The sequence below is a fragment of the Hakea prostrata genome, chromosome 3 (assembly GCF_041222555.1).
Source record: "Hakea prostrata isolate BN-2017 chromosome 3, UWA_Hpros_2, whole genome shotgun sequence".
Taxonomy (NCBI): Eukaryota; Viridiplantae; Streptophyta; class Magnoliopsida; order Proteales; family Proteaceae; genus Hakea; species Hakea prostrata.
The window spans coordinates 5,823,235-5,844,663 of NC_142602.1; the positions used below are offsets into that span (position 1 = coordinate 5,823,235).

General features: G+C 39.1%; 2 protein-coding genes and 1 pseudogene across 3 annotated transcripts; 2 read left to right on the plus strand and 1 right to left on the minus strand.

Moving 5' to 3' along the window:
* Window positions 1–1,753: 1,753 nt before the first annotated feature.
* Window positions 1,754–8,107, plus strand: LOC149020335 (Cyclophilin-like peptidyl-prolyl cis-trans isomerase family protein). Of its 2 annotated transcripts, none has more exons than XM_089148448.1 (8): window positions 1,754–1,931; window positions 5,432–5,545; window positions 5,632–5,780; window positions 6,634–6,706; window positions 6,796–6,885; window positions 7,148–7,187; window positions 7,311–7,364; window positions 7,455–8,107. In XM_089148448.1, the coding sequence occupies exons 1-7, from the start codon at window positions 1,827–1,829 to the stop codon at window positions 7,349–7,351; spliced, it is 612 nt and encodes a 203-aa protein (XP_089004574.1). In that variant the 5' UTR covers window positions 1,754–1,826; the 3' UTR covers window positions 7,352–7,364; window positions 7,455–8,107. The 2 variants fall into 2 exon arrangements, with proteins under 2 accessions (XP_089004574.1, XP_089004573.1); XM_089148447.1 differs by having other exon boundaries at window positions 7,282–7,364; window positions 7,455–8,106.
* On the minus strand, window positions 7,748–8,560 carry LOC149020336 (tubulin alpha chain pseudogene; annotated as a pseudogene).
* Window positions 8,561–12,496: 3,936 nt separating this feature from the next.
* Window positions 12,497–20,047, plus strand: LOC149020337 (ABC transporter B family member 19-like). Its single transcript, XM_089148446.1, has 10 exons — window positions 12,497–13,144; window positions 13,271–13,325; window positions 13,767–13,942; window positions 14,094–14,294; window positions 14,713–14,972; window positions 15,067–15,383; window positions 15,490–15,713; window positions 15,929–16,748; window positions 16,849–17,090; window positions 18,234–20,047. Exons 1-10 carry the CDS (start codon window positions 12,899–12,901, stop codon window positions 19,440–19,442), a joined length of 3,750 nt encoding a protein of 1,249 aa, XP_089004572.1. The 5' UTR covers window positions 12,497–12,898; the 3' UTR covers window positions 19,443–20,047.
* Window positions 20,048–21,429: the final 1,382 nt, after the last annotated feature.

Consider the following 21,429-nt stretch of genomic DNA (forward strand, 5'->3'; position numbering starts at 1 on the left):
AATGGGAATACATTTATAGACAGAGACCTATCAAAGTAAGTCACAATTAAGGCTGGGTTTTGGACACGTAGCTCTTACTTCTTCTTTTTTTGTTGAGGGAAAATAACTTATATAGATTCTTCGTTCACCCCATTTAAGAAGGCAAGTATTATTAAGAGATATGATGAATGTATATGAAGGCGGTTCATTCATGATTTGATTTGAGGTTCCAAAGATAATAAAACCAACACCTGCAACCTTGTCTAACAAGTAATCAAAGAAAGAGGGTCCCTCAGTTCGATCTAGATAGGTTTAAATGAAAAGATTTGCTCTTCAATTCAAACTTTCTTTTCAGAGTTAAAACTGAGATGATAAAAACAACAGCATCAAAATCTCTCTCTCTCTCTCTCTCTCTCTCTCTGTTGGATGGTGAAAGCCAATGAAATGATAGCAGAGATGAAAGGTCATGCTTAAGAATTAAATTAAAAAAATACAATACAAACCACTCAAAAGGAAAGAAGAAGGAAGAAAGAAGGAAAGAAGGGAAGAAAGAAAGAGATGCTTGGCCGGCCTAGCTTCTTTTTTTCTTTAATCTTAATGGAGCAAAGTCATTATCATCAGCAGTTTCTCTTCTAAATCATTATTTTGGATTCCTTTTGGTTTGGCGAAATTCACGGATTTCGTGTCCCCTCATCTCTTCTTTAACGTCGGTGACTGAAGATGACATAAAGCAAACATGGTTATGGTTATGGAAGAAGAACAAGAACAAGAAGTGACCAGTTGGTTTATTGGTAAAAATCTCCTATCAGAAACTTGGATTTGGGTAGTAGCTACTCTTTTTCTAAAACGAGTTGTTTTTCTTCCTGAACAATCTTTGTTAATTAGGGTTTATAATGATAGAACGAGGAAGGTGACGTTTGCCTAACATCAATTCCTTTGTGTTCCAACGCCACATATGTATCTAAACTTTCCCTTTTGGAACTTCTTCGATTTGGCTTTTACTTGTCTTGATTAACTCTCCTCTCTTTTATCATTTAGTCAAATGTTAATAATATCTTCTTGTGTTCTTCACACCATTATCATATCATATTATTTAAAAGTTCTAATAAATCATGATTTCTAATGGACCAAACATATGGATATCCATCCACGTAGACACATCATCTGTTCATATCGTCATTTTCTTTTCTCTCATCATGAATCATTGTTTTTGTTTTTTTATAGAAGAAGGATTGCTTTCTTATGTACAAAGGAAAGGAAACTTCATTTTTTAGCAAACAATAATAACCCTCATGTAAGTATGGTTGTAAATGGATAATTAAAAATGTAGTATTCAAATTTGCATTTATATCCATTTAAAAAAATTCAAATCCGTCCAAAAATCAATCACATAAAAACCAAAAAAAAAAAAAAATTGCCATTATTAGGTGAAGTTATCTTACTGGGTGTGAATAAATATATATACAGTATCTTTTTATATATTATAAAGAAAAAAAAAAAAGAATTAAAGGCTAAGAAAAGTAGAAAAGTTGGTGGTGAACTCTGAATTCTCCTTAAGAAAATATCTTGATCTAAGCGAAGCCCATACAGCCTTGGGCTGGACTTTGTATCATAAAGGTCCGAGAAGAATATACATATTTCTTCCAGGTTCCTTATTTTGTTCAGAAATAAGAATCGCAAAAAGGCCCAAAACCCGTAAAACATTAGGGCCTGGGCTTCTCTCATTTAAGGCCCACTTACTTTCTTCTCTTTTCCCTCTCTAGTCGGTCTTCTCTGCGCGGTGAACGAAAATTGGTACTGACGCGAAGGCTTCGTACTGAGATCTCGCGCCAAAGTTCCCAACAAAAATGGGAAAGACCAATTGGATTTGGATCTTGGCTTCCATTTCTTTGGCGTTGAATCGAGTTTCTTCTGAAGATTCTGAACTCGGATCGGCTCGTGTTGTTTTTCAGGTTTCTTTGCTCGACTGAAACGTTTCTTTGCTGTTATTTTTCTACTTTCTATCCTTCACTTCATGGTGTTGATATCTTGCATCGTCTTTGATTAGCGGTTCCGGAATTTTTGTTACTTTTTGAAAGAATTTGTACTAAACAAGGAAATTCTGAGTTATTCGTAGACGGTATGCAAGAAATTTGAGACTGGTTGAATTTCCAAAAACCAGACCTAGTAGTTATTTTCTTTTGGTATTTACTTGTAGTTGATTTAGATTTCTTCTGGATCAAATCAACTTGCTACTCTTCCAAATGCACTCTCTGTTGAATGTTCTATGCGTGAACTGTGACTGTACAGTCTTGCTTTTGCATTTTAGATGTTATTCGGTCCATCGTCTAAATGATGCTTCTTCTGCTCAAGTAGTTAGCGATTCTACTGGATGGCCACCTTCATCGCCTTTGGCAATGCTCGAAATTCACATGCCTTTAGTGAATGATGAATGCCACATTGTATTTGTTTCCTACTGCAATTGTTGATGGGTAGGATGGATGGTGTTGGGCTGTTAAAAAGCATCATAGAGATAAACTTAGTATAGCAGAAATGAGGATGCTAAAATGGATGTGTGACAAAACTAGGAACGATAAGGTTATGAATGATCATGTTAGAGCTAGTTTGAGGGTAGCTCCTATAAATGATAAGCTATGAGAAAGTCAATTGAGGTGGCTTGGCCACGTTAAACAAAGGCTCTTAAGTGCCCTCAGACGGTGAAGTGACTACTTCCAGATCGGAGGAATTAGAAAAGTAAGGGACAGACTTAAGATAACCTTAGTAGAAGTGGTGAAAAAGATGTGTATAGCTTTGGCCTTGTATTCAGGATGGTCTCAAATAAAGCTGATTGGAAGGCAAAGATCCATGTAGCCAACGCCATTTAGTTGGGACAAGGCTTCTTTTTGTTGTTTTTTCCCCCTAGGAGGAATGCTATTCTCCCATTTCCCAAGATGTGTATTCTCCATGTCCACCTCTCTAGGTTCTTGACTCTTGCTAAATTCTGAAAACATTCTAACAGTCAATTCATTGGTTTCAATAACAAATACTCATTTGATGATACCAAGCATCATTGGCATGCTGTGATTCTGCCTCTTTACAGCATGTTGCCTTCAGGTGACAAGGTTTCTAGAGGATGTAATAGGTCATTCTCTTGTCCATATTCGTGAATCTTTCACCTACTCTATTGTATATCCTCTGTTGGCAATGCTCACAAGTTCTCATTTTGAACTGCTCCATGCTTCACTTTTCAGTGAGAAATATGTTCAATGGACGTGGTCCTCTAACTCTTAAAAAGTTGGATTGACGCTAATGATTTGTGGGGGGCAATAATCAATGTTCTTTATGTTATCCATCCTAGTATTCTTTCCTTGTTCATTCTTCTTTCTTGGTTGAATGAAGTGCAATAAATTACCTTCAGAAAGCAGTAGATGGTATTTTTTCATCAGAAAGCTGGCTTTCTTAGGAACACTAACCCAGTCCTTGCTACTCGGAGCAGTTTGTCCACTTGCAAAATGTCAGTTTTTCTCTGGTCTTTTTAACCAGATACTATCTCTTTGCTGCTGTAATGGACGTCGAATAAACTCTCATTGTTTGGTTAAAATGAATACACAAACAGTTGGTGGCTCAGATATCTCATATTACTGTGATCTGTAAGTTAAATTTGTGTTGCAATTGTTCACCAAACTTCTTTCATTCGGTTAGAAAACTTAGTGTATAAGTTTTATCTCTCAGTTTGATCTAGTTTCAAGATGTCACCACGGTAATGCTAAAGCAACAAGCCAGTCCATGATGCCAAAGGGGACTGTTGTCCTATGTATCAAGGTGCTTGGACCTAAAAGATTGAAGAAATATTTGGTGTTGCCAGAAACATATATACCTGTCCTATGGAAAATCTTCCTTAAATATTGTTCCACCCTTAAGTATGTTGGCCTTGCATGGGCATCATGACAACTATGCAGTTTTCTTTGGGGGAACATATTCTTTATTCCTTAGGCAGGGGATCAGGATTACAATTGCTTGGTCAGCACCTGGAATCTGCAGGGGGAGAAAATCAGCTTACCATTTGGATATTTAAATCAGGTCCGGTGGCATTCCTACATTTGAGATTCTGATGGGTTACTTTAGGAACTGTGCCAAGCATGTTAAAGCCTCAACACTGCATGTGGAATTTTTTTGGAGGATAGAACCCTTTTCCTACTTTAGTGTAGCTTCTGTAATGCATCTGATTTTGGAAAACCATCTGTGACCTTAAGTTGGCCTTTCAAATAGGTAGCTGCTTCAGGGATTAGGGGACTTAATGGCTCCCCCATTGAATATTCCACAGCAGGGTTTTACCCAATTTATGCAGTTATAGGATGGGATCCAGCATCAGCCATACTGCTGTAGCATTATTTCTTATACAATAACTCTTAATGAGGAGAAAGCTAAGTTACTGTTACGGGTTGAAGCAACACATGTGTGTGCATATGTTTGTGTCTCTGTTACCTGTGGGTTGCACTGTGACTGAAAGGCATTTTGCAGAGGACCATTAAGATGGAACAAATCTACAAAATAAAATGCTTAGACGCAGATCAACTAGTTGATTGGCAATCTGAATGGCTTCATGGTGACCTTTCAGTTTATGTCAATCCTTGGGTCAGCATGCTAGTGAATAGTGGATTGATGAAACCCTGGTTACTTCGATTAATGGATTTTGGGCTTTCAGTTTCAATGGTTGTGGTTATAATGAGCTTGTTAAAGTTAGAAAACCCATAATGGATTTTAATATACAAGGTTTACGAGTTATTTCTATTACTGTGTCAAGCAAGTCAATTTGGCATAGTTTTATATGAGTTAAACCTACATATGGACTTATATGACTGGATGATAACTGGATTTTTTTGTTTGATGAAACTGATGAGGTTTAGTTGCTTTATTGCCGAAGGCGTACCTTAGGCTGCAGTTAGGTCGATTGTTATCTCTAATTAGTTTTTCTTTCCAATTGCTGCTGCCCAATTACCTGTCACCTTGAATACGTGCGAAGCACAAAGTAGGTTCTTGTTGGTACATTTGTTTCAGTTTTCCCTTGAATAATTTTGGTGTTCTGTTAATTATTCATTAATTGTCTTAGTTGCTGATGGATTCCTAGTAGTTTTCTTGACACTGTAGCTGCTCTATATTGTTGAAATATATTGGGACATGGAAAATTCTCATTGTAGTAATCTATTGTTATTCTCAGTTGCCATATTTTTCCATGATAAAAATCTTCTTTATTGAATTCCCATCCCAACTGATTGGGGCTATCAGCCCTTGATTTAGGTCCTTTCAAATTTCTTGATCTAAGAAAGTAAATTACCCTTCAACAAAATATGCAACCGATTCTTTTATTGATACTCCATAAGGTTACTAGTCCCATTACATGTTTCTTATGCATTAAGCAATTTGGACTTTGTTGCTGATGATATTTCCAATTCTTTGGTTCTTTGGGATGCAGACAAATTATGGTGACATTGAGTTTGGATTTTTCCCCAAGGTTGCCCCAAAAACAGTTGAGCATATATTCAAACTTGTTCGCTTGGGATGCTACAATACTAATCACTTTTTCCGGGTAGTCATTTAAACCTTCAGAATTGTGGCTTGCTTATGAAAAGTATATTTAGTCTCTTATCTGTGACATTGAATAACTGGATGCAGGTTGACAAGGGTTTTGTTGCTCAAGTGGCTGATGTTGTAGGTGGCAGAGCAACTCCTTTGAATGATGGGCAAAGAGAGGAAGCTAAAAAAACTGTTGTTGGTGAATTTAGTCATGTGAAGCACGTAAGAGGCATACTTTCTATGGGGAGGTAAACTCTATTAAAAAATATGCTCTCCAACTCTTAGTTACTGAGGGATCGCACCTTCGTGTCCAATTTATGTTTCTCAATGCATCTTGCAACCTTTTAATTCAAGAATGTTTATCTGAGACATCATGTAAATTTTTTTTGCTTGCTTATGCAATAATGAACATTTAGTTGAGACTTCGGTTGGCTTCGTATCTCAATTATTTCAATTAGTTAAACAGATTTAATTGTCAGTTTAAATCAGTGCTGCCAGATTACCAGGACTCATCTGTGGTACTAGGGTCTGTCTGTATCGGCACATGAGTCTAATTTTGCTATTGGTTAAGTTGAACAAATTTTTCTCCCCTTGTTTTGTTCCACTTGGAGAAGAATCTGCTCAACAAATTTCAGAGTAACCTAAAGACTGGGTGATGTTGTCAGACAGCTTGATGGAGTTCTCAACTGTTTTGCTGCATTAGATTCTTCTGCAACTTCAATTAAGAAATTTATACGTTAAGCTAGTTGCAGTTAATGTCTCTAACTACATTGATATGGTATTTGTCCTGTTATCCTGGTAGCCATAATTTTTTTTTTTCGTGGGTCAAAACCAGATTTTTGCTGAATCCCTCAGGGATAATTTTCATGAAGCCTTTTCATTTTAAACTTCACGATGACAGTGAGTATGATAAGCCTGATACTGGTTTGGAATCTTTATTTATTTGATATTCTATGTGAAACGCAAAGGCATGTGGTCAAAATTTGCTTCCATTCAGCTTTGTGCTATTTACCTTCTCATTTTCCTGGATCTTGTGGGCATTTGATCAATTCTGACCTCTTTTGCTGCACTGAAAGCTTTTAATATTCCACTTTGCTGTAGATATGCTGATCCCAATAGTGCATCTTCCTCATTTTCAATCCTTCTTGGAGATGCCCCTCACCTCGATGGCCAGGTAGTGTCCTTTGACTTGGTAATTTTTGATAAGCATCATTGTCATGGTTGATTTATGTACTTATTTTCTCATTTTCTATGCCCACTTAGTATGCGATATTTGGTAGAGTTACTAGCGGTGATGAGACATTAAGAAAGTTGGAGGAACTCCCTACCCGTCAAGAAGGAATATTTGTTATGGTAAATTTCTTATATGTTTGCATTTGCGCATCTTACGTTGTGAACCCTTGCCAGTACATAAAATATATCAAAGAATTATGCATCTTACTTTTAATACACTCATGACTCTCCTTGACACAGGAAGTCTAGTTTTCATAAATTCTCCTTTTCAGAAAGACAATTGAAAGTTCTACTTTATTTTTGAAGGAAAAAAATGGAATAAGCTTACTCTTCTGCTTTTCTGAGAGTACAGAACTAATTAGTAACCATGCTTTTGTTTCAGCCAATTGAGCGCATCAATATCTTGTCAACCTACTATTACGGTGAGCACTAAAAATAGTGCTTAAAGCACCAGTTATTACACAACTGATACAGAGCTGAACAAAATTAATGGTTTATACTTTCATTGTGTGATAGATACCGATGCTGAAAACTGTGAACAACAGGTATCAATGTTGACAAGAAGGCTTGCTGCTTCTGCTATTGAAATTGAAAAACAGGTATATAAAATTTTGAGTATAAAATTAATTGTTTTCTCCTTCAATTATCTAATCCTAATTGATGCAAATTCGATTGATATTTTGTTGCAGAGGATGAAATGCTTCCCATGATTCCGTGATTCTTGAGGCTTAGTGAGAGGGGTCTAATGATACTGAATTGTATACAAACTGCAGAACTGTGTGTAAAATTTCCCAATTAATGCATTCATGAAACTTTTCGAATTTCATTCTGAAGTAGAATATAGGTTCATGTAATATTCATGTAAATGTTAAGACCTGACACTCTGGGAAAACAAAAAGAAACCTAAACCCTACAGAAACTGGATGGCAAATTCCCCCATTGCAGAATGCAGTAGTGAACATTAGATGCTGATTTAGGTTGTTCACGACTTTAACATCTTGTACTCATCGCCTTCGTCATCTTCCCCTTCCACTGACTCTGCACCAACCTCTTCATAGTCTTTCTTAAGAGCAGCTAGATCCTCCTGGGCTTCAGAGAATTCTCCTTCTCCATCCCCTCACCAACATACAAACATACAAAAGCACGCTTTGCATACATCGGGTCAAAATTATGATCATCCTCGAGAAAACCTCAGCGACATAAGTAGTGTTTGAGATCATACTAACTACCCTTTGTATTTGATACCACACTTGAATCCTGTAGGGCACCAGTCCACACAAACTGGATGGTCCTCTTTGTCTTGTTTGTGGCAACTGCAGCATTTACATCTTTTGGTACCACATCACCCCTGTACATCAAACAACAGGCCATGTTTTCCCGGCCGGCGCGACCCGCGGGGGCCACACGGGGGCCCCGGTAAACACTGAAAAATAATAAACCCCGGGGACCCCGTGTTGGGTCGGCCTGGAGGTGCCCCCGCGGGGGTCCGGTTCGTATTTCCCATGGCGAGTTTCACACTTTGCCATCATTAATGATGGCTCAAATGCTCCATTAGTAATCTCAGCAGCAGAAAGCCGTTTATGGTATGCCTTCTCTGCTGATAGCACTGGTGCATAGGAAGAAATCATAAAATGGATACTTAGCCCAAGTCAGTCTGGAACTCTGTGACATCCATCAAAGCAGAGCAGAGAGATGCTGTGAGTGAGGAAATGACCTGCAGAATGTTACATGGCACCAGAATATATCGAACAAAAACAATGACAGCGATGTGCAGAAAACGATGGACTTGGTCCATTTAGCTCATATGTAGCAGTATGACTAATGACTGATATTCATAGTTGGTTGTTTAAAATTCAAATATTTTTCAAATTTGGCTGATGGGAATCACAAAAACAACTAATTACATTGACATACCACACATAAATTTAAATAGCTCAACAAGATTATCTACATCCACATTGATAATCAGATCTTTCCCACAATAAATAGTGAATATGTTTGCCAGTAACCAGTTCTGGATAAATTCTTTGATTAGGATTTGGTGTGAATATTTTTGCCAAGCCAAAAGACAACCCAGAGAACCCACCAGGAAACGGGAAACCCTAACTTTATAAGGCAATTAAAAAAATGACAGCAAAGCCTAAACCTAAAGTAATTAATCATAATTAGATTCCATGAATCTTCTTCTTTCGGCTTTGGCTTAATCGATGCCAGGATACTTAGTTATTAAATATACACGTGTATTAGAATAAAGTTATACTTTACAGATGTGATGGGCTTACTTGGTTCCTCTTTGTGAATCCAAGCTCTGCCAAGTGCCAGTGGTTACCGAGACTTGAGTTACACTTACACCCCAAGTGTCTTTTTAAGGGCCAATAAGTAGTTCTCAAAAGCTGCTTGATCTTGTGCTTGATTAGGAATTAGTGAGCAGGGAGATGAGTAATCTTACATCACTCGGAATGTTGTTGTATTTAGGATTCCATGCCTTCAAAGTCTGTATAGGTTAATAGGTCCTTATTGTGGTTCCAAGGGAATAGATCCATTTGATTTATTAATTTTATTCTGATTATAAGTATCTAATTCTCCTCAGGATCCTAGTTAAATTTGATAGTGACCCCGAGGTGTTTGATAAAATTCCCAAATGGCATTTGTTTAATCCATCTCGCAACAACCGAATGGGTGGTGTAAGCCGTGGAAGCGCTAGGTTGTAGAGATTAGGGGGAGCAAGCCACAGCTTTTAAGCATGCTCGCCCATATCAACTTTTGTAAAGCAAATGAAGATCAAAAGTTAGGTAAGGTGGTTTATACGACGAGTTGAAGACTGACTGGCCCATGACTTCCAATCACCACCCAGGTGTTGGAATCATCTCCTCTAACGCCATTTAACCTGACCACCTTCTATGCCTCGTACAAGTTGTTAGTAGTTTTCTTCTTAAATTGGAATCAAGGGTCCCCTCTCTTCACTTTTCCTCTTTTTCTTCCCTTTTCAACAAACCAATCTTCCTAAAACAAAGAAAAAGAATAAAAAGTTGTTGAGAATTCCTGCTCTACATGATCACCTTAGATTCCAAAGCTGGAGAGCCCACCAACATGAGAACCAAGAGCTTAGTAATGATCCATGGAGATTGGGTCATCATGGGCGGGCATGGTGCTATGTCAATGGTTTTAGCATGGCCAGGGCCATATATACTCATGTACATCAGAGTGGTAGCTAGTGTGGAAAGAGCTTGTGGGGGTCGCCCAAATCAAGTTGTGTAGTTTATAAAGCAAAGCATGTGGCTAGTAGTTACTAAAGCAAGACTAAAACTAGGTAGGGTTCTTAAATGTTTCCCGAAATGGCAACATTACAGCCTAAGTTTGGGAGCTTTGGATGGTTGTATTCATCTGTTACTGACTTGTATTTTTGGAATCTTTGTTTACTTTTGCATTATAAGAATTTCTAACAAAGAAAAGAAAAACTGGTTGGTTGGTGGACTCTTGCTATCTTTTGAAGCCATAAGACATGACAAGAAGAAACCCAACCAAGAACACTACCTTGTTTTTGGATTAGCCGACAGATTTGCGGCTAATCCCTTGGCTTTTCACACTAATCGCTATTATAATATCCTATATTGCTTTAGGAAGGATGATGGGCCAGGAGGCCCAGGACCCATAATCCATCAATTTGCACAATTTTCCAGCTTTAAAATTGTACCTGGTCCATCGATTTACAGAAGGAAAAAAAGAAAGAAAAAGCGACTGGGATTTTGCCCAAATATATAAACATCAACAACTCCAGATGGAACTGAAGATGTCTTTTATTGTCCCGGTCTTACTTCCAGGTAATGCTAGCTAGGGTATCTGGTTTGATGAGTTTGAGAAAATCTAGTTACCAAACAGTCCCCTAATGATTGATTCTGTCTTTGACATATCTCCCAAGTGATGTCGCCCCAAGAAATGGTCTAAGGCCAATCAATTGTGGGCTGGATTCTTCTGTACACTTGGAAAGCCCATAAAAAATGGTCTTTTGGGATGGGCCCATAAAATTATAAATGTTTTAGTTTTAACATTTAACACCCCAGGGTAATGTGCTGAGCCAACTCTTTACAATGTTTAGGGCCGGTTTGGTTACTTGAGTCTGGAGATTTAAAAAATCTTGAAATTTCAAATTATTGAGTCATGATTAATGAAATTAATTGTTTGGTTAGCCTGAATATTCGAAATAAAATCTATAAATTCATCTTGAAAAAACATCTATGGAGTCATGGCTAAAATGTTTAGCGCTTGGATTTCACCTCATACCCATAAACCTATAGATTCATGTTTTTAGTGTAAGAAGGTGAATCTTAGATTTCATAAATCCAGGAATTCACATTACAATCAAATAGACCCTAAAGCAAGCTAGAGAGCCCTTTTTACCTTTAGGTTTGATGTAAATCTCCCTAATTTTGCTTGGTTGTCAATTCTCCTTCCCCACATGAACTTTCTCCTTGCCCTTTTGTATATATTGAAGCAAACCAAGTGTATACCAAAATAATAATAATAATAATAAAAAGCAAACCTTATCATTAAACTTTTCCATATTATACAATAGCAAATTAGAAATTTCTCTTTATTTATTTTTTTTTTATTTTATATTCTTTCAGGTTATTTTTGGTAGGGGACATAAACTTAAGGGATCTACTACCTTGGGAGAGCTTACCTCTAAATATGAATAGCTTACAATGGAAAGTAGGACCCCACATTTCACTGGTGGAATCCATTTTTCGAGATGTGGGCCTATATCAGTGGTTGGTCTAAATTTAGAGGCATGCCAGTCCAAAAGTAGCTATTATCAACTCCTTAAAAATTTACATAAAAATAAGAATAGAGGTTGTGATGTGGGCTCTATATCTTGTGACTGATCCAAACTTAGGGGTAGGCTCCCCCTTAAATAACATATTTCAATTCCATAAATTTTCACTCCCTAAACGAAATAAAGATATGATTCATGACCTTCTAATGTACAAGGGACCACAATTCTTAAAAACAACAACCAAGATTTGTTCCACCAAAATTTTTAGCACTAAAAGGGAGTAATGTCAAACCACCACAGCAAGCAAGGATTGGATTGTTTGGAGTGAAAATCAACTATTATGTTGAACTCTTTCCCTATAAGAGATGTAGAAGAAGGAAAATAAAAAGATATAGAGCTATGTAGTGTAGTGTATATGTAATTATGAGTGAAATCTTCTTAGATCCATCTATATAATGGTCCCCAAAAATTAAATAATAACTGACGGGTCAGCGAGGTTCATTGAAGATTTGGTTTCTTCCTCTCTCCCATTCCCAGCTCAACCAATCCATTCCAGGCAGAACGTACTCAAGGTAGAATCGAATTAGTTTTAGTGTTTTACAATAAGAAGAGACAAGAAGAACATAAAACAGAGAGAGAAATTTAATTAACATTAATGGCACCTTCATTCATGGCAATTACCATTCTTAATCACAAAAACTACAAACTTTAGAAATGTAACTAACGAGAACGTGAGATTCTGTCAGTCTGTAAATTTGTTTAAGCTGCACGATGATCGAAGCATCACAGTAAACAAATAAATAAGCGTAAGGTACTGTTTCAATCAGTTAACCAGATTTCATATAACCCTAGTTAAATAATTCTCGTTCCAAACCCAACTATGGTTGGTTCTTGAGTTATATATTCCATTCTCTCCTATAAATGGTCTTTCTGTTTCGCCTTTCGTTTGACCAAAGGTCTTTGCTTTTGATCTTTTATCTTTTCTCCTCTTCACACTTCACAGTCTCTCTCTCCCCCTCCCGGCGTCTCTGGGTTCGAACGAAGCTCCAAGGTCTTGGACTGCAAACCCATCCGACATTATCAGTTCTCTTAAACAGAGAAAAAGGAAAAACGGGTTTCTAACTCCGAAACCCGAGCTGTAATGGTGGAAAACCTATATTTATAGTAGCATTTACAGAGAACTCACAGATTTTTCTGTGAGCTACTGGGTCATTGAAGTTGACACTCTGAATGGACAAACAAGAAGCAACCAGCAGAGACGAGGCAGCGTTAACAGTTTCTCCTTTTTATCCAACCTTTTGAATCTTGGTTTTTAAACAAACACGGTGAGAGTTGCAGGAAGCTTGGTCTGGTCTTCCAATGGCGGAAAACACAGAAACTAAAAGTATGCCAGAAGCTGAGAAGAAAAAAGAGCAGAGTCTCCCCTTTTACCAACTCTTCTCTTTTGCGGACAAGTATGATTGCTGTCTGATGATTGCTGGGAGCTTGGGAGCCGTTGTTCATGGCTCTGCCATGCCGGTTTTCTTCCTCTTGTTTGGTGATATGGTGAATGGGTTCGGTAAAAACCAGTCCAATTTCAAGCAGATGACTGAAGAAGTCTGCAAGGTTTGGTCTCCGACCATCTGAGAACCTCATTTTTTTTATTAGCTTTTTTATGTTCAAAGTCCTGTAGCGATCTTTGATCTGAGATCTGCGTCATAAATATTTCTTAATATGTTCTGTTCAATGCAGTATGCTCTCTACTTCGTCTACCTTGGACTCATTGTGTGCTTGTCGTCATACGCCGGTGAGAATAGCTGTCTATCTATCACTCTGAATCTTGAAATCCGTTATATTTCTTTTGGATAGTTTTGCTTCACCTCAGCTCTAATGGCATTTCATGCCAACGAAGATCCCTATATTGAAACAGAGTGGCACGTAGTGTAGTTTGTGTTCCATCTAGCATTCCATGTTCTTTCAGAATCTTCGCTTGTCACACTCAAAACATGTTTTTTTTTCAGGATATTTCCTCAAAAATACTAAATCTCACGATAAAATCAATTTCTCGATATAGTGTTAGACGATTATGTAGCCGTCACTTTCTAAACTCTATTGGCATTGAGCATTCCTTCCTTAACTATCATTATCTGGAATTATTACGCGTTCTAATGATGTAATCCAGGCATGGTTATATAGAATGATTTAGTTGATTAATTTTAAAAATTTTGGGAAATTTATTGCTCTACAGAGATCGCTTGTTGGATGTACACGGGAGAGAGGCAAGTGAGTACACTGAGGAAGAAGTATTTGGAAGCAGTTTTGAAGCAAGATGTTGGGTTCTTTGATACAGATGCAAGAACAGGAGATATTGTTTTCAGCGTCTCTACAGATACCCTTCTTGTTCAAGATGCCATTAGTGAGAAGGTTTGTTCTGCAAATTTGGAAATTTTTTTTTTTTGTTTTGGAAAAAGAGAAACCCATTTCGATTTGCATTTTCCAGAACCTTTTTTTCCCATCATTGTTGCTCTTGACTGTGTGAGGAACTTATTTTGGGGGTGGTTTTTGGTTATTATAGGTGGGCAACTTCATACACTACCTTTCTACCTTTCTTGCTGGGTTAGTGGTAGGTTTCATATCGGCGTGGAGACTGGCACTGCTGAGCGTGGCCGTGATTCCAGGGATTGCTTTTGCTGGTGGTTTGTACGCTTATACTCTCACAGGCCTTACTTCCAAGAGCAGAGAATCTTACGCCAACGCAGGCATCATCGCGGAGCAGGTAACTCATTCTTCTTCTCTCTTTTTATATTTTGGCAAAGAAACTGTCTGTGACCGGAGATTTTGTCGATGATTTTATTGAACTCGAGAAACTCTGTAGGTATACCCTTTTTCAGGATTTGACCCATTATGATGACTTTGTTTGGAAAGTATCCTCATTTCTTCATTCCAAGACTTAACAGCTTGTGAAGTTTGTTGTGAGGAAGTGGGGACCTGGGAATTCCTTTTCAAAATCACTAATACACCCTTCTCCACGCATGAACGGTCTTACGATTCACTAGAATGAAGGACTTGTAACGTAGGAAGACTGGAGTCACTCGAATTCTTACATAGATTAATAATAGTTCTGAACATTGAATGGTTGCTTCTGTGATGAGAATATGAGTTACGATGAACTTAATCATGTAATTCATGTACAGGCAATTGCACAAGTTCGGACTGTATACTCATATGTCGGAGAGAGCAAGGCGCTTGACACCTATTCAGATGCGATACAGAACACGCTTCAGCTTGGATACAAAGCTGGAATGGCCAAGGGCCTTGGAATTGGATGCACATATGGTATTGCATGCATGTCATGGGCTCTTGTATTCTGGTATGCCGGAGTTTTCATCAGGAATGGTCAGACTGATGGTGGGAAGGCCTTCACTGCAATTTTCTCTGCAATTGTTGGTGGCATGTGAGATTTCTTCTTCTTATACCGTTTCTTCTGCTCTTCTGTTAATATTCTTCATGTTATAATGTGATTCTCATTAACTGGTCATCTTAAACAGGAGTTTGGGTCAGTCGTTTTCAAATCTTGGTGCATTTAGCAAAGGAAAATCAGCTGGATACAAACTTATGGAGATAATCAGGCAAAAACCCTCTATAGTTCAGGACCATTCTGATGGGAAGTGTTTGGAGGAGGTCAACGGGAATATAGAATTTAAAGATGTTATATTTAGTTACCCATCACGCCCAGATGTTATCATCTTCCGAGGTTTTTCAATTTTCTTCCCCGCAGGGAAAACTGCAGCTGTGGTTGGAGGCAGTGGATCGGGAAAGAGCACAGTTGTTTCACTCATAGAAAGGTTTTATGATCCTAATGAAGGTAAGTAATTAAATACTCGTCTCTCTTAACTATTTCCATCATTTCAAATCTAATGGCTACCTCAATTGTGCTGATAACGTTTGTTCTCCTCTTGCTATTTGAGCAGGACAAGTATTGTTGGACAATGTAGACATAAAAACCTTGCAACTGAATTGGCTGAGGGGTCAGATTGGTTTGGTGAACCAAGAACCTGCTTTGTTTGCAACTACCATACTTGAGAACATACTCTATGGAAAGCCTGATGCAACCACTGAGGAAGTGGAAGCTGCTGCTTCTGCTGCAAATGCTCACAGCTTCATTACTTTGCTTACAAATGGTTATAATACTCAAGTGAGTGTAGTGGTTGCACATTAAGTTGACATTCTTAATCAGAAGATATTTATCAATGTTTCAGACCCTTGTTTTGTATTGTGATTGAAAATTATAATCAAGGTCAATCGTGAATCCTTAATGTCCATGTATTTTTGAAATTATTTCTACTTCCTTAAGCATAAGCATGCTGTTTCACATGAAATCCTAAACAGTGTCCTGTTCTACAAGCACAGGTAGGTGAGCGAGGAGTTCAACTTTCTGGCGGCCAGAAACAGAGAATTGCAATTGCCAGAGCAATGCTGAAGAATCCAAAGGTGCTTCTCCTTGATGAAGCAACCAGTGCCCTTGATGTGGGTTCTGAAACCATTGTTCAGGAGGCTCTGGACCGCCTCATGGTTGGGAGAACGACCATTGTTGTTGCCCATCGCCTCTCCACAATAAGAAATGTCGACTGCGTTGCTGTTATTCAACAAGGTCAAGTGGTGGAAACTGGAACTCATGATGAACTAATTGCCAAGTCTGGAGCTTATGCCTCCTTAGTCAGATTCCAAGAGATGGCCAGAAACAGAGACTTCGGAGCCCCCTCAACCCGTCGTTCAAGGTCATCACGCTTGAGCCATTCACTTTCTACCAAGTCTTTAAGCCTCAGATCTGGTAGTTTAAGAAACTTAAGCTATCAGTATAGCACAGGAGCTGATGGTCGGATTGAGATGATATCCAATGCTGACACTGACCGGAAAAACCCAGCACCTCATGGCTACTTCTGCCGACTTCTGAAGTTGAATGCACCTGAATGGCCCTATGCAGTAATGGGTGCTGTTGGATCGGTTCTGTCTGGATTTATTGGCCCAACATTTGCAATTGTGATGAGTAACATGATCGAGGTGTTCTACTACAGGGATCCTAATGCTATGGAGAGGAAAACAAAGGAATTTGTGTTCATATATATAGGGACAGGTTTATATGCTGTTGTGGCATATTTGACGCAGCACTATTTCTTCAGCATAATGGGGGAGAACCTAACAACTAGAGTGAGACGGATGATGCTTGCAGGTATAGTTCTTAAACAGTCCCTGTTAATTTTCTCTTTTCTGGGTTACATGGACATAGCCCATCTCCTACCATGATGTGTTGTTTTCATTTTTCACTTCAGCAATCCTGAGGAATGAAGTTGGATGGTTCGATAAAGAGGAGAACAACTCAAGCCTGATTGCAGCTCGTCTGGCCACTGATGCAGCAGATGTAAAATCAGCCATTGCCGAGAGAATCTCTGTCATACTGCAAAACATGACATCGCTGCTGACCTCTTTCATTGTTGCTTTTATAATCGAATGGAGGGTTTCGCTCCTTATCCTCGCAACGTTCCCTCTTCTAGTCCTTGCTAACTTCGCCCAGGTACGCCTTCTTTACTCTTCTTCAACTACTTTGACCCCCGGTCCTCCTGTAGTTACTCCGAATGACTACTGTGAAGTTGAAATCTGAAAAATGGTGGATTATAGTGGGTATTTGAGCGTGTTCTATAGTAATGGTTTTGTTCGATCTGTTTATCGCGATACCAGTTAGATTCTCTGTTGCAGAACCGGAGAATATTGGCAAATAATGTTGAGGGTGCTGGATACTGGAATAGTGAAAACTTAGATCGAAAACAGTGTAAATGAATAATTGAGCTGGGTCTGGTGCGGCCATGTTGGTCAAATTGAGATTGGAGTAAAGATTACGTTTGGGACCCTAGTTTTCTGATCTGGACTTTGTATCTGACTCTCTTTTCCACCAATAAATGACAAGATATCAAAATTCCACTGTAACGAAGAACTCCACTCCACATGCTTCCTCTGATTCCCAAGCAACTGTAGACCTGATCACTGGATAAGTATGACAATGTGCTAGTCCTGCAGCGTATGTGTCATTAAACGCACACACAAACACACAAATAATGGCCTCTGTTTTTCTGCCATATTTTCCCTCTTAATCCGAGCGTTAAATCTAATGTTTCATGGTTTGTTTCACTTCTACGTGTCCTCCTATTTCCCTTGAAATGATTGATGGGACATGGGAGGTAAGGTAAGTGACAAATGAGATCCTGTGCTCTTGCTGCTGTGATTTAGTGTCTTGGAACCCACGGAAGATTTGCCGTGAGTTTGGCCCGTGATCTTTTGTTTTTGTTTCTTTCTTTGCCATCATCACGCCCATCTTCCATTCTCCTCTCCAAATTTCCAGGCTGATTAGTATTCGTTTCTTTATGAGAATCTAACCACCTGCAATTCTCCTCGTGCTTTTCTGAGACTAGTTCTGTTTCCTACAGAGAAAATGATGACTGTGTCCTTTACTTATTATTTGCTCACTCAAAATAGAAAATTAAGGTTAGACGGTTAAATGAGAGATCCGTTTGCAAGTTGTATCATAATCTGTTCTGTGAATATCTTAAATGGCTCATTTTGCAAGTTGTGGTGAATTGATTGCTCCTCAAAACTACTAGTTAGCTGACTATCATTCTGGGTTTTCCACACTCTTATTTCCACTACCTACTGTCAAATGCAGCAACTATCTCTGAAGGGTTTTGCTGGAGACACAGCCAAGGCACATGCCAAGACAAGCATGATTGCAGGAGAGGGGGTGAGTAACATCCGCACAGTGGCAGCCTTTAATGCCCAGGACAAGATCCTCTCTCTCTTCAGCCATGAGCTACGAATCCCACAGATAAGAAGCCTTCGTCGTAGCCAGTCTTCTGGCCTTCTCTTTGGACTTTCCCAGCTAGCTCTTTATGGCTCTGAGGCCCTTATACTCTGGTACGGTGCACATCTTGTCAGCAGAGGCATCTCTACTTTCTCCAAGGTCATCAAGGTCTTTGTTGTCCTAGTCATAACAGCTAATTCAGTGGCAGAAACTGTTAGCCTTGCCCCCGAGATCATAAGGGGAGGTGAGGCCATTAGCTCTGTTTTCTCAATACTTGATCGCTCTACCAAGATTGATCCTGATGAACCGGAGGCCGAACCGGTTGAGTCAATCTGTGGGGAGATCGAGCTCCGCCATATAGACTTCGCATACCCGGCTAGACCGGAGCTCATGGTGTTCAAAGACCTCAGCCTCAGGATCAGAGCCGGGCAGAGCCAAGCACTTGTTGGTGCAAGTGGGTCTGGGAAGAGCTCAGTTATTGCATTGATCGAGCGTTTCTATGATCCATTGGTTGGGAAGGTTCTAATTGATGGGAAAGACATCAAGCGTCTCAATTTGAAGTCCCTGAGGCTTAAAATTGGGTTGGTTCAACAAGAACCAGTTCTGTTTGCAGCAAGCATTTTTGAGAACATTGCTTATGGGAAGGATGGAGCCACAGAAGCCGAAGTGATTGAGGCAGCCAGGGCTGCAAATGTACATGGGTTTGTCAGTGGATTACCAGATGGTTATAAAACACCAGTGGGTGAGAGAGGAGTGCAACTCTCAGGTGGACAGAAGCAGAGGATTGCCATTGCTAGGGCTGTGCTTAAGGACCCAGCAGTGTTACTATTAGATGAGGCTACAAGCGCGTTAGATGCAGAGTCAGAGTGCGTTCTCCAAGAAGCCCTTGAAAGGTTGATGAGGGGAAGGACAACGGTACTTGTAGCTCACAGGCTTTCAACCATTAGAGGGGTGGACAACATTGGTGTGGTGCAGGATGGCCGCATTGTAGAGCAAGGCAGCCACACTGAGCTTGTTAGCCGAGTTGATGGTGCTTATTCAAGGCTCTTGCAATTGCAGCACCATCACATCTGAAGAGCTTCCAAATGTATTGGATGGTGTGATACCTGGGTCCATCCTCCATACCTCCTGGATTCAACTCTTTCTACTGTCCAGTGAACAATGATAGTGATGAATGTAGATATGGGCATGACTGCATGGGTTTAGTTATCTATCTAATTTATAAGTACATATGGGGCACTGGTTGTAATCAGTGTTGTGACTTGTGTGTGGCCTATAGCGTCTGATTGTCTCTCTCAAAACGAAACCTGGAAATGCACGCGTGAGCCACAGAGCTTGACACAAACTTTTCAGAGTTTTTTAAAAGTGACTGACAGGGTTTTTGCTTTCGAAAGGCATTGCCTTTCTTCATCTATCCTTTTCTTGATCTGTCACGGCAAGGAAATTGAGGCAGACAATCGATCTGATAAAGCTTTGGAAAAAATTTGATGGGAGCTACCTCTTCTATTGTACGGAAGCTGTATTTTTGAAAAGAGGAGAGATTCATGTCAAATGAATGGTAGAGTCCCAATACGATTCGGCCCTGATTCAGAGATTCATTAGATGGCTCGCTCTGCTTTTTCTGAAATGATGGTACTTAACCAAAATGTCAAAAGATGGGTGCAGGTTGCATATTGTTCTGAACTCGGACATTGTCCAAACTCCAAACCCCACCTCGGAAAGATAACAATTTTACATGCAGCAGAACTTCTGAACAGAAACAAGGGCTAAATCATAAAATAGGACCCTTCTTAGTCTCTAACTTTCAAAAGCTCTCACTATCAGGTTCTAAACTTCTAACTTCTAACAATTGGCTTAAGGCTCCATCATCCTGGGCCCTCTGAAAGAATATTTTCTTCGCTCCAACCCCACTCCACCTCACCACATCATCTTCAATAGTGTACATGGGTTTCTTCTCCCTTCTTAAAAAAAAATTGATTAGGGTTCCGACAGTTTGATCTTCACGTTTTTCTCCAACTAGCAGTCACAGAAATCATCATCTCAAATGCCCAGTGAAATCAACCCAGTTGTGTAAACGATGCAACTGGTCTTGCCTTCATAGGATTATGACTCTCTGAGTCTTGATCTAGAATCATGAAGCCCCACCAACCAGTTAGCCAGCTCAGTTAGCTGGTCTATAATGTAATCAATTCTTTTCAAGACAGTCATACCTCCACTCGATGCAAGATGAGGAAAAAGTGAACAGATCATACATGCTTTTTAATTCTTAAGGGCCCAACGAGGCAAGGATGGTGGCAGGAGCAGAACTCATCTTGGCCATATATGGCGTCGTTAAGCATAAGCAATGCTGTCATGTATGAAATTGACAGATCCATTCATGGCACTAGATTGATAGAATCATCTCAATCTTTCTTTAGCCTAGGAATCAGCAAATTGAAAAAAAATGGATACTTGTTCATTTATTTGTATTTTTATGGTGACCCACTTTCCTTACAAGTTTCAACTCCTGAGTGATGATGATGATGATGATCTACTAAAAAAAGAGTGATGATGATTGTGTTGATCCCAAGTTCTGTACCTTTTCATTTTCCCAAGCCAACTGTGCAAGCCCATTCCTTTTCATTAGAGAACCTGGCCCATTTGGGTTGGCCCACTTCGAAGATTACTTGTCCTTACTCTGGCCCACTCCATTATGGAGACTTGGTTATCCTATATAATCAAAAATGATTGGAGTTCTATATAGAAGAAAGAATGCATTCATTTTTAAAATAAAAAAGGATTCTATCTCTACTAACGATTTACCTGTTTGGTTATACAATCTTTCGCACAGTTTCTCTTAGATGTGTATTTTTAAAAATTTACTTATATCCAGTAGGAAAATCAATATTCGAAACTTTAATATTGGAAACAATATAAAATGTTTGGAAATCAAACCAATTAAAGAGGTGCAGATTAGGTACAGGGATGATATAGTTGGAAGCCGCAATGCTGGAAGGAAACAAGAAACTAAAATAAAGAAGTTAAGAACTCATTTCTTCTCCCTGATAAAAGCTAAGAAATC

Excerpts from the sequence above, each read along its gene's own strand:
- LOC149020335 (XM_089148447.1), top strand. The coding sequence starts at position 1,827 with ATGGGAAAGACCAATTGGATTTGGATCTTGGCTTCCATTTCTTTGGCG. Across the intron at positions 5,781-6,633 it reads GGCATACTTTCTATGGGGAG|ATATGCTGATCCCAATAGTG; the intron begins GTAAACTCTATT and ends ACTTTGCTGTAG. Across the intron at positions 6,886-7,147 it reads AAGAAGGAATATTTGTTATG|CCAATTGAGCGCATCAATAT; the intron begins GTAAATTTCTTA and ends CTTTTGTTTCAG.
- LOC149020337 (XM_089148446.1), top strand. The coding sequence starts at position 12,899 with ATGGCGGAAAACACAGAAACTAAAAGTATGCCAGAAGCTGAGAAGAAA. Across the intron at positions 15,714-15,928 it reads CAAATGGTTATAATACTCAA|GTAGGTGAGCGAGGAGTTCA; the intron begins GTGAGTGTAGTG and ends CTACAAGCACAG. Across the intron at positions 17,091-18,233 it reads TCCTTGCTAACTTCGCCCAG|CAACTATCTCTGAAGGGTTT; the intron begins GTACGCCTTCTT and ends TGTCAAATGCAG.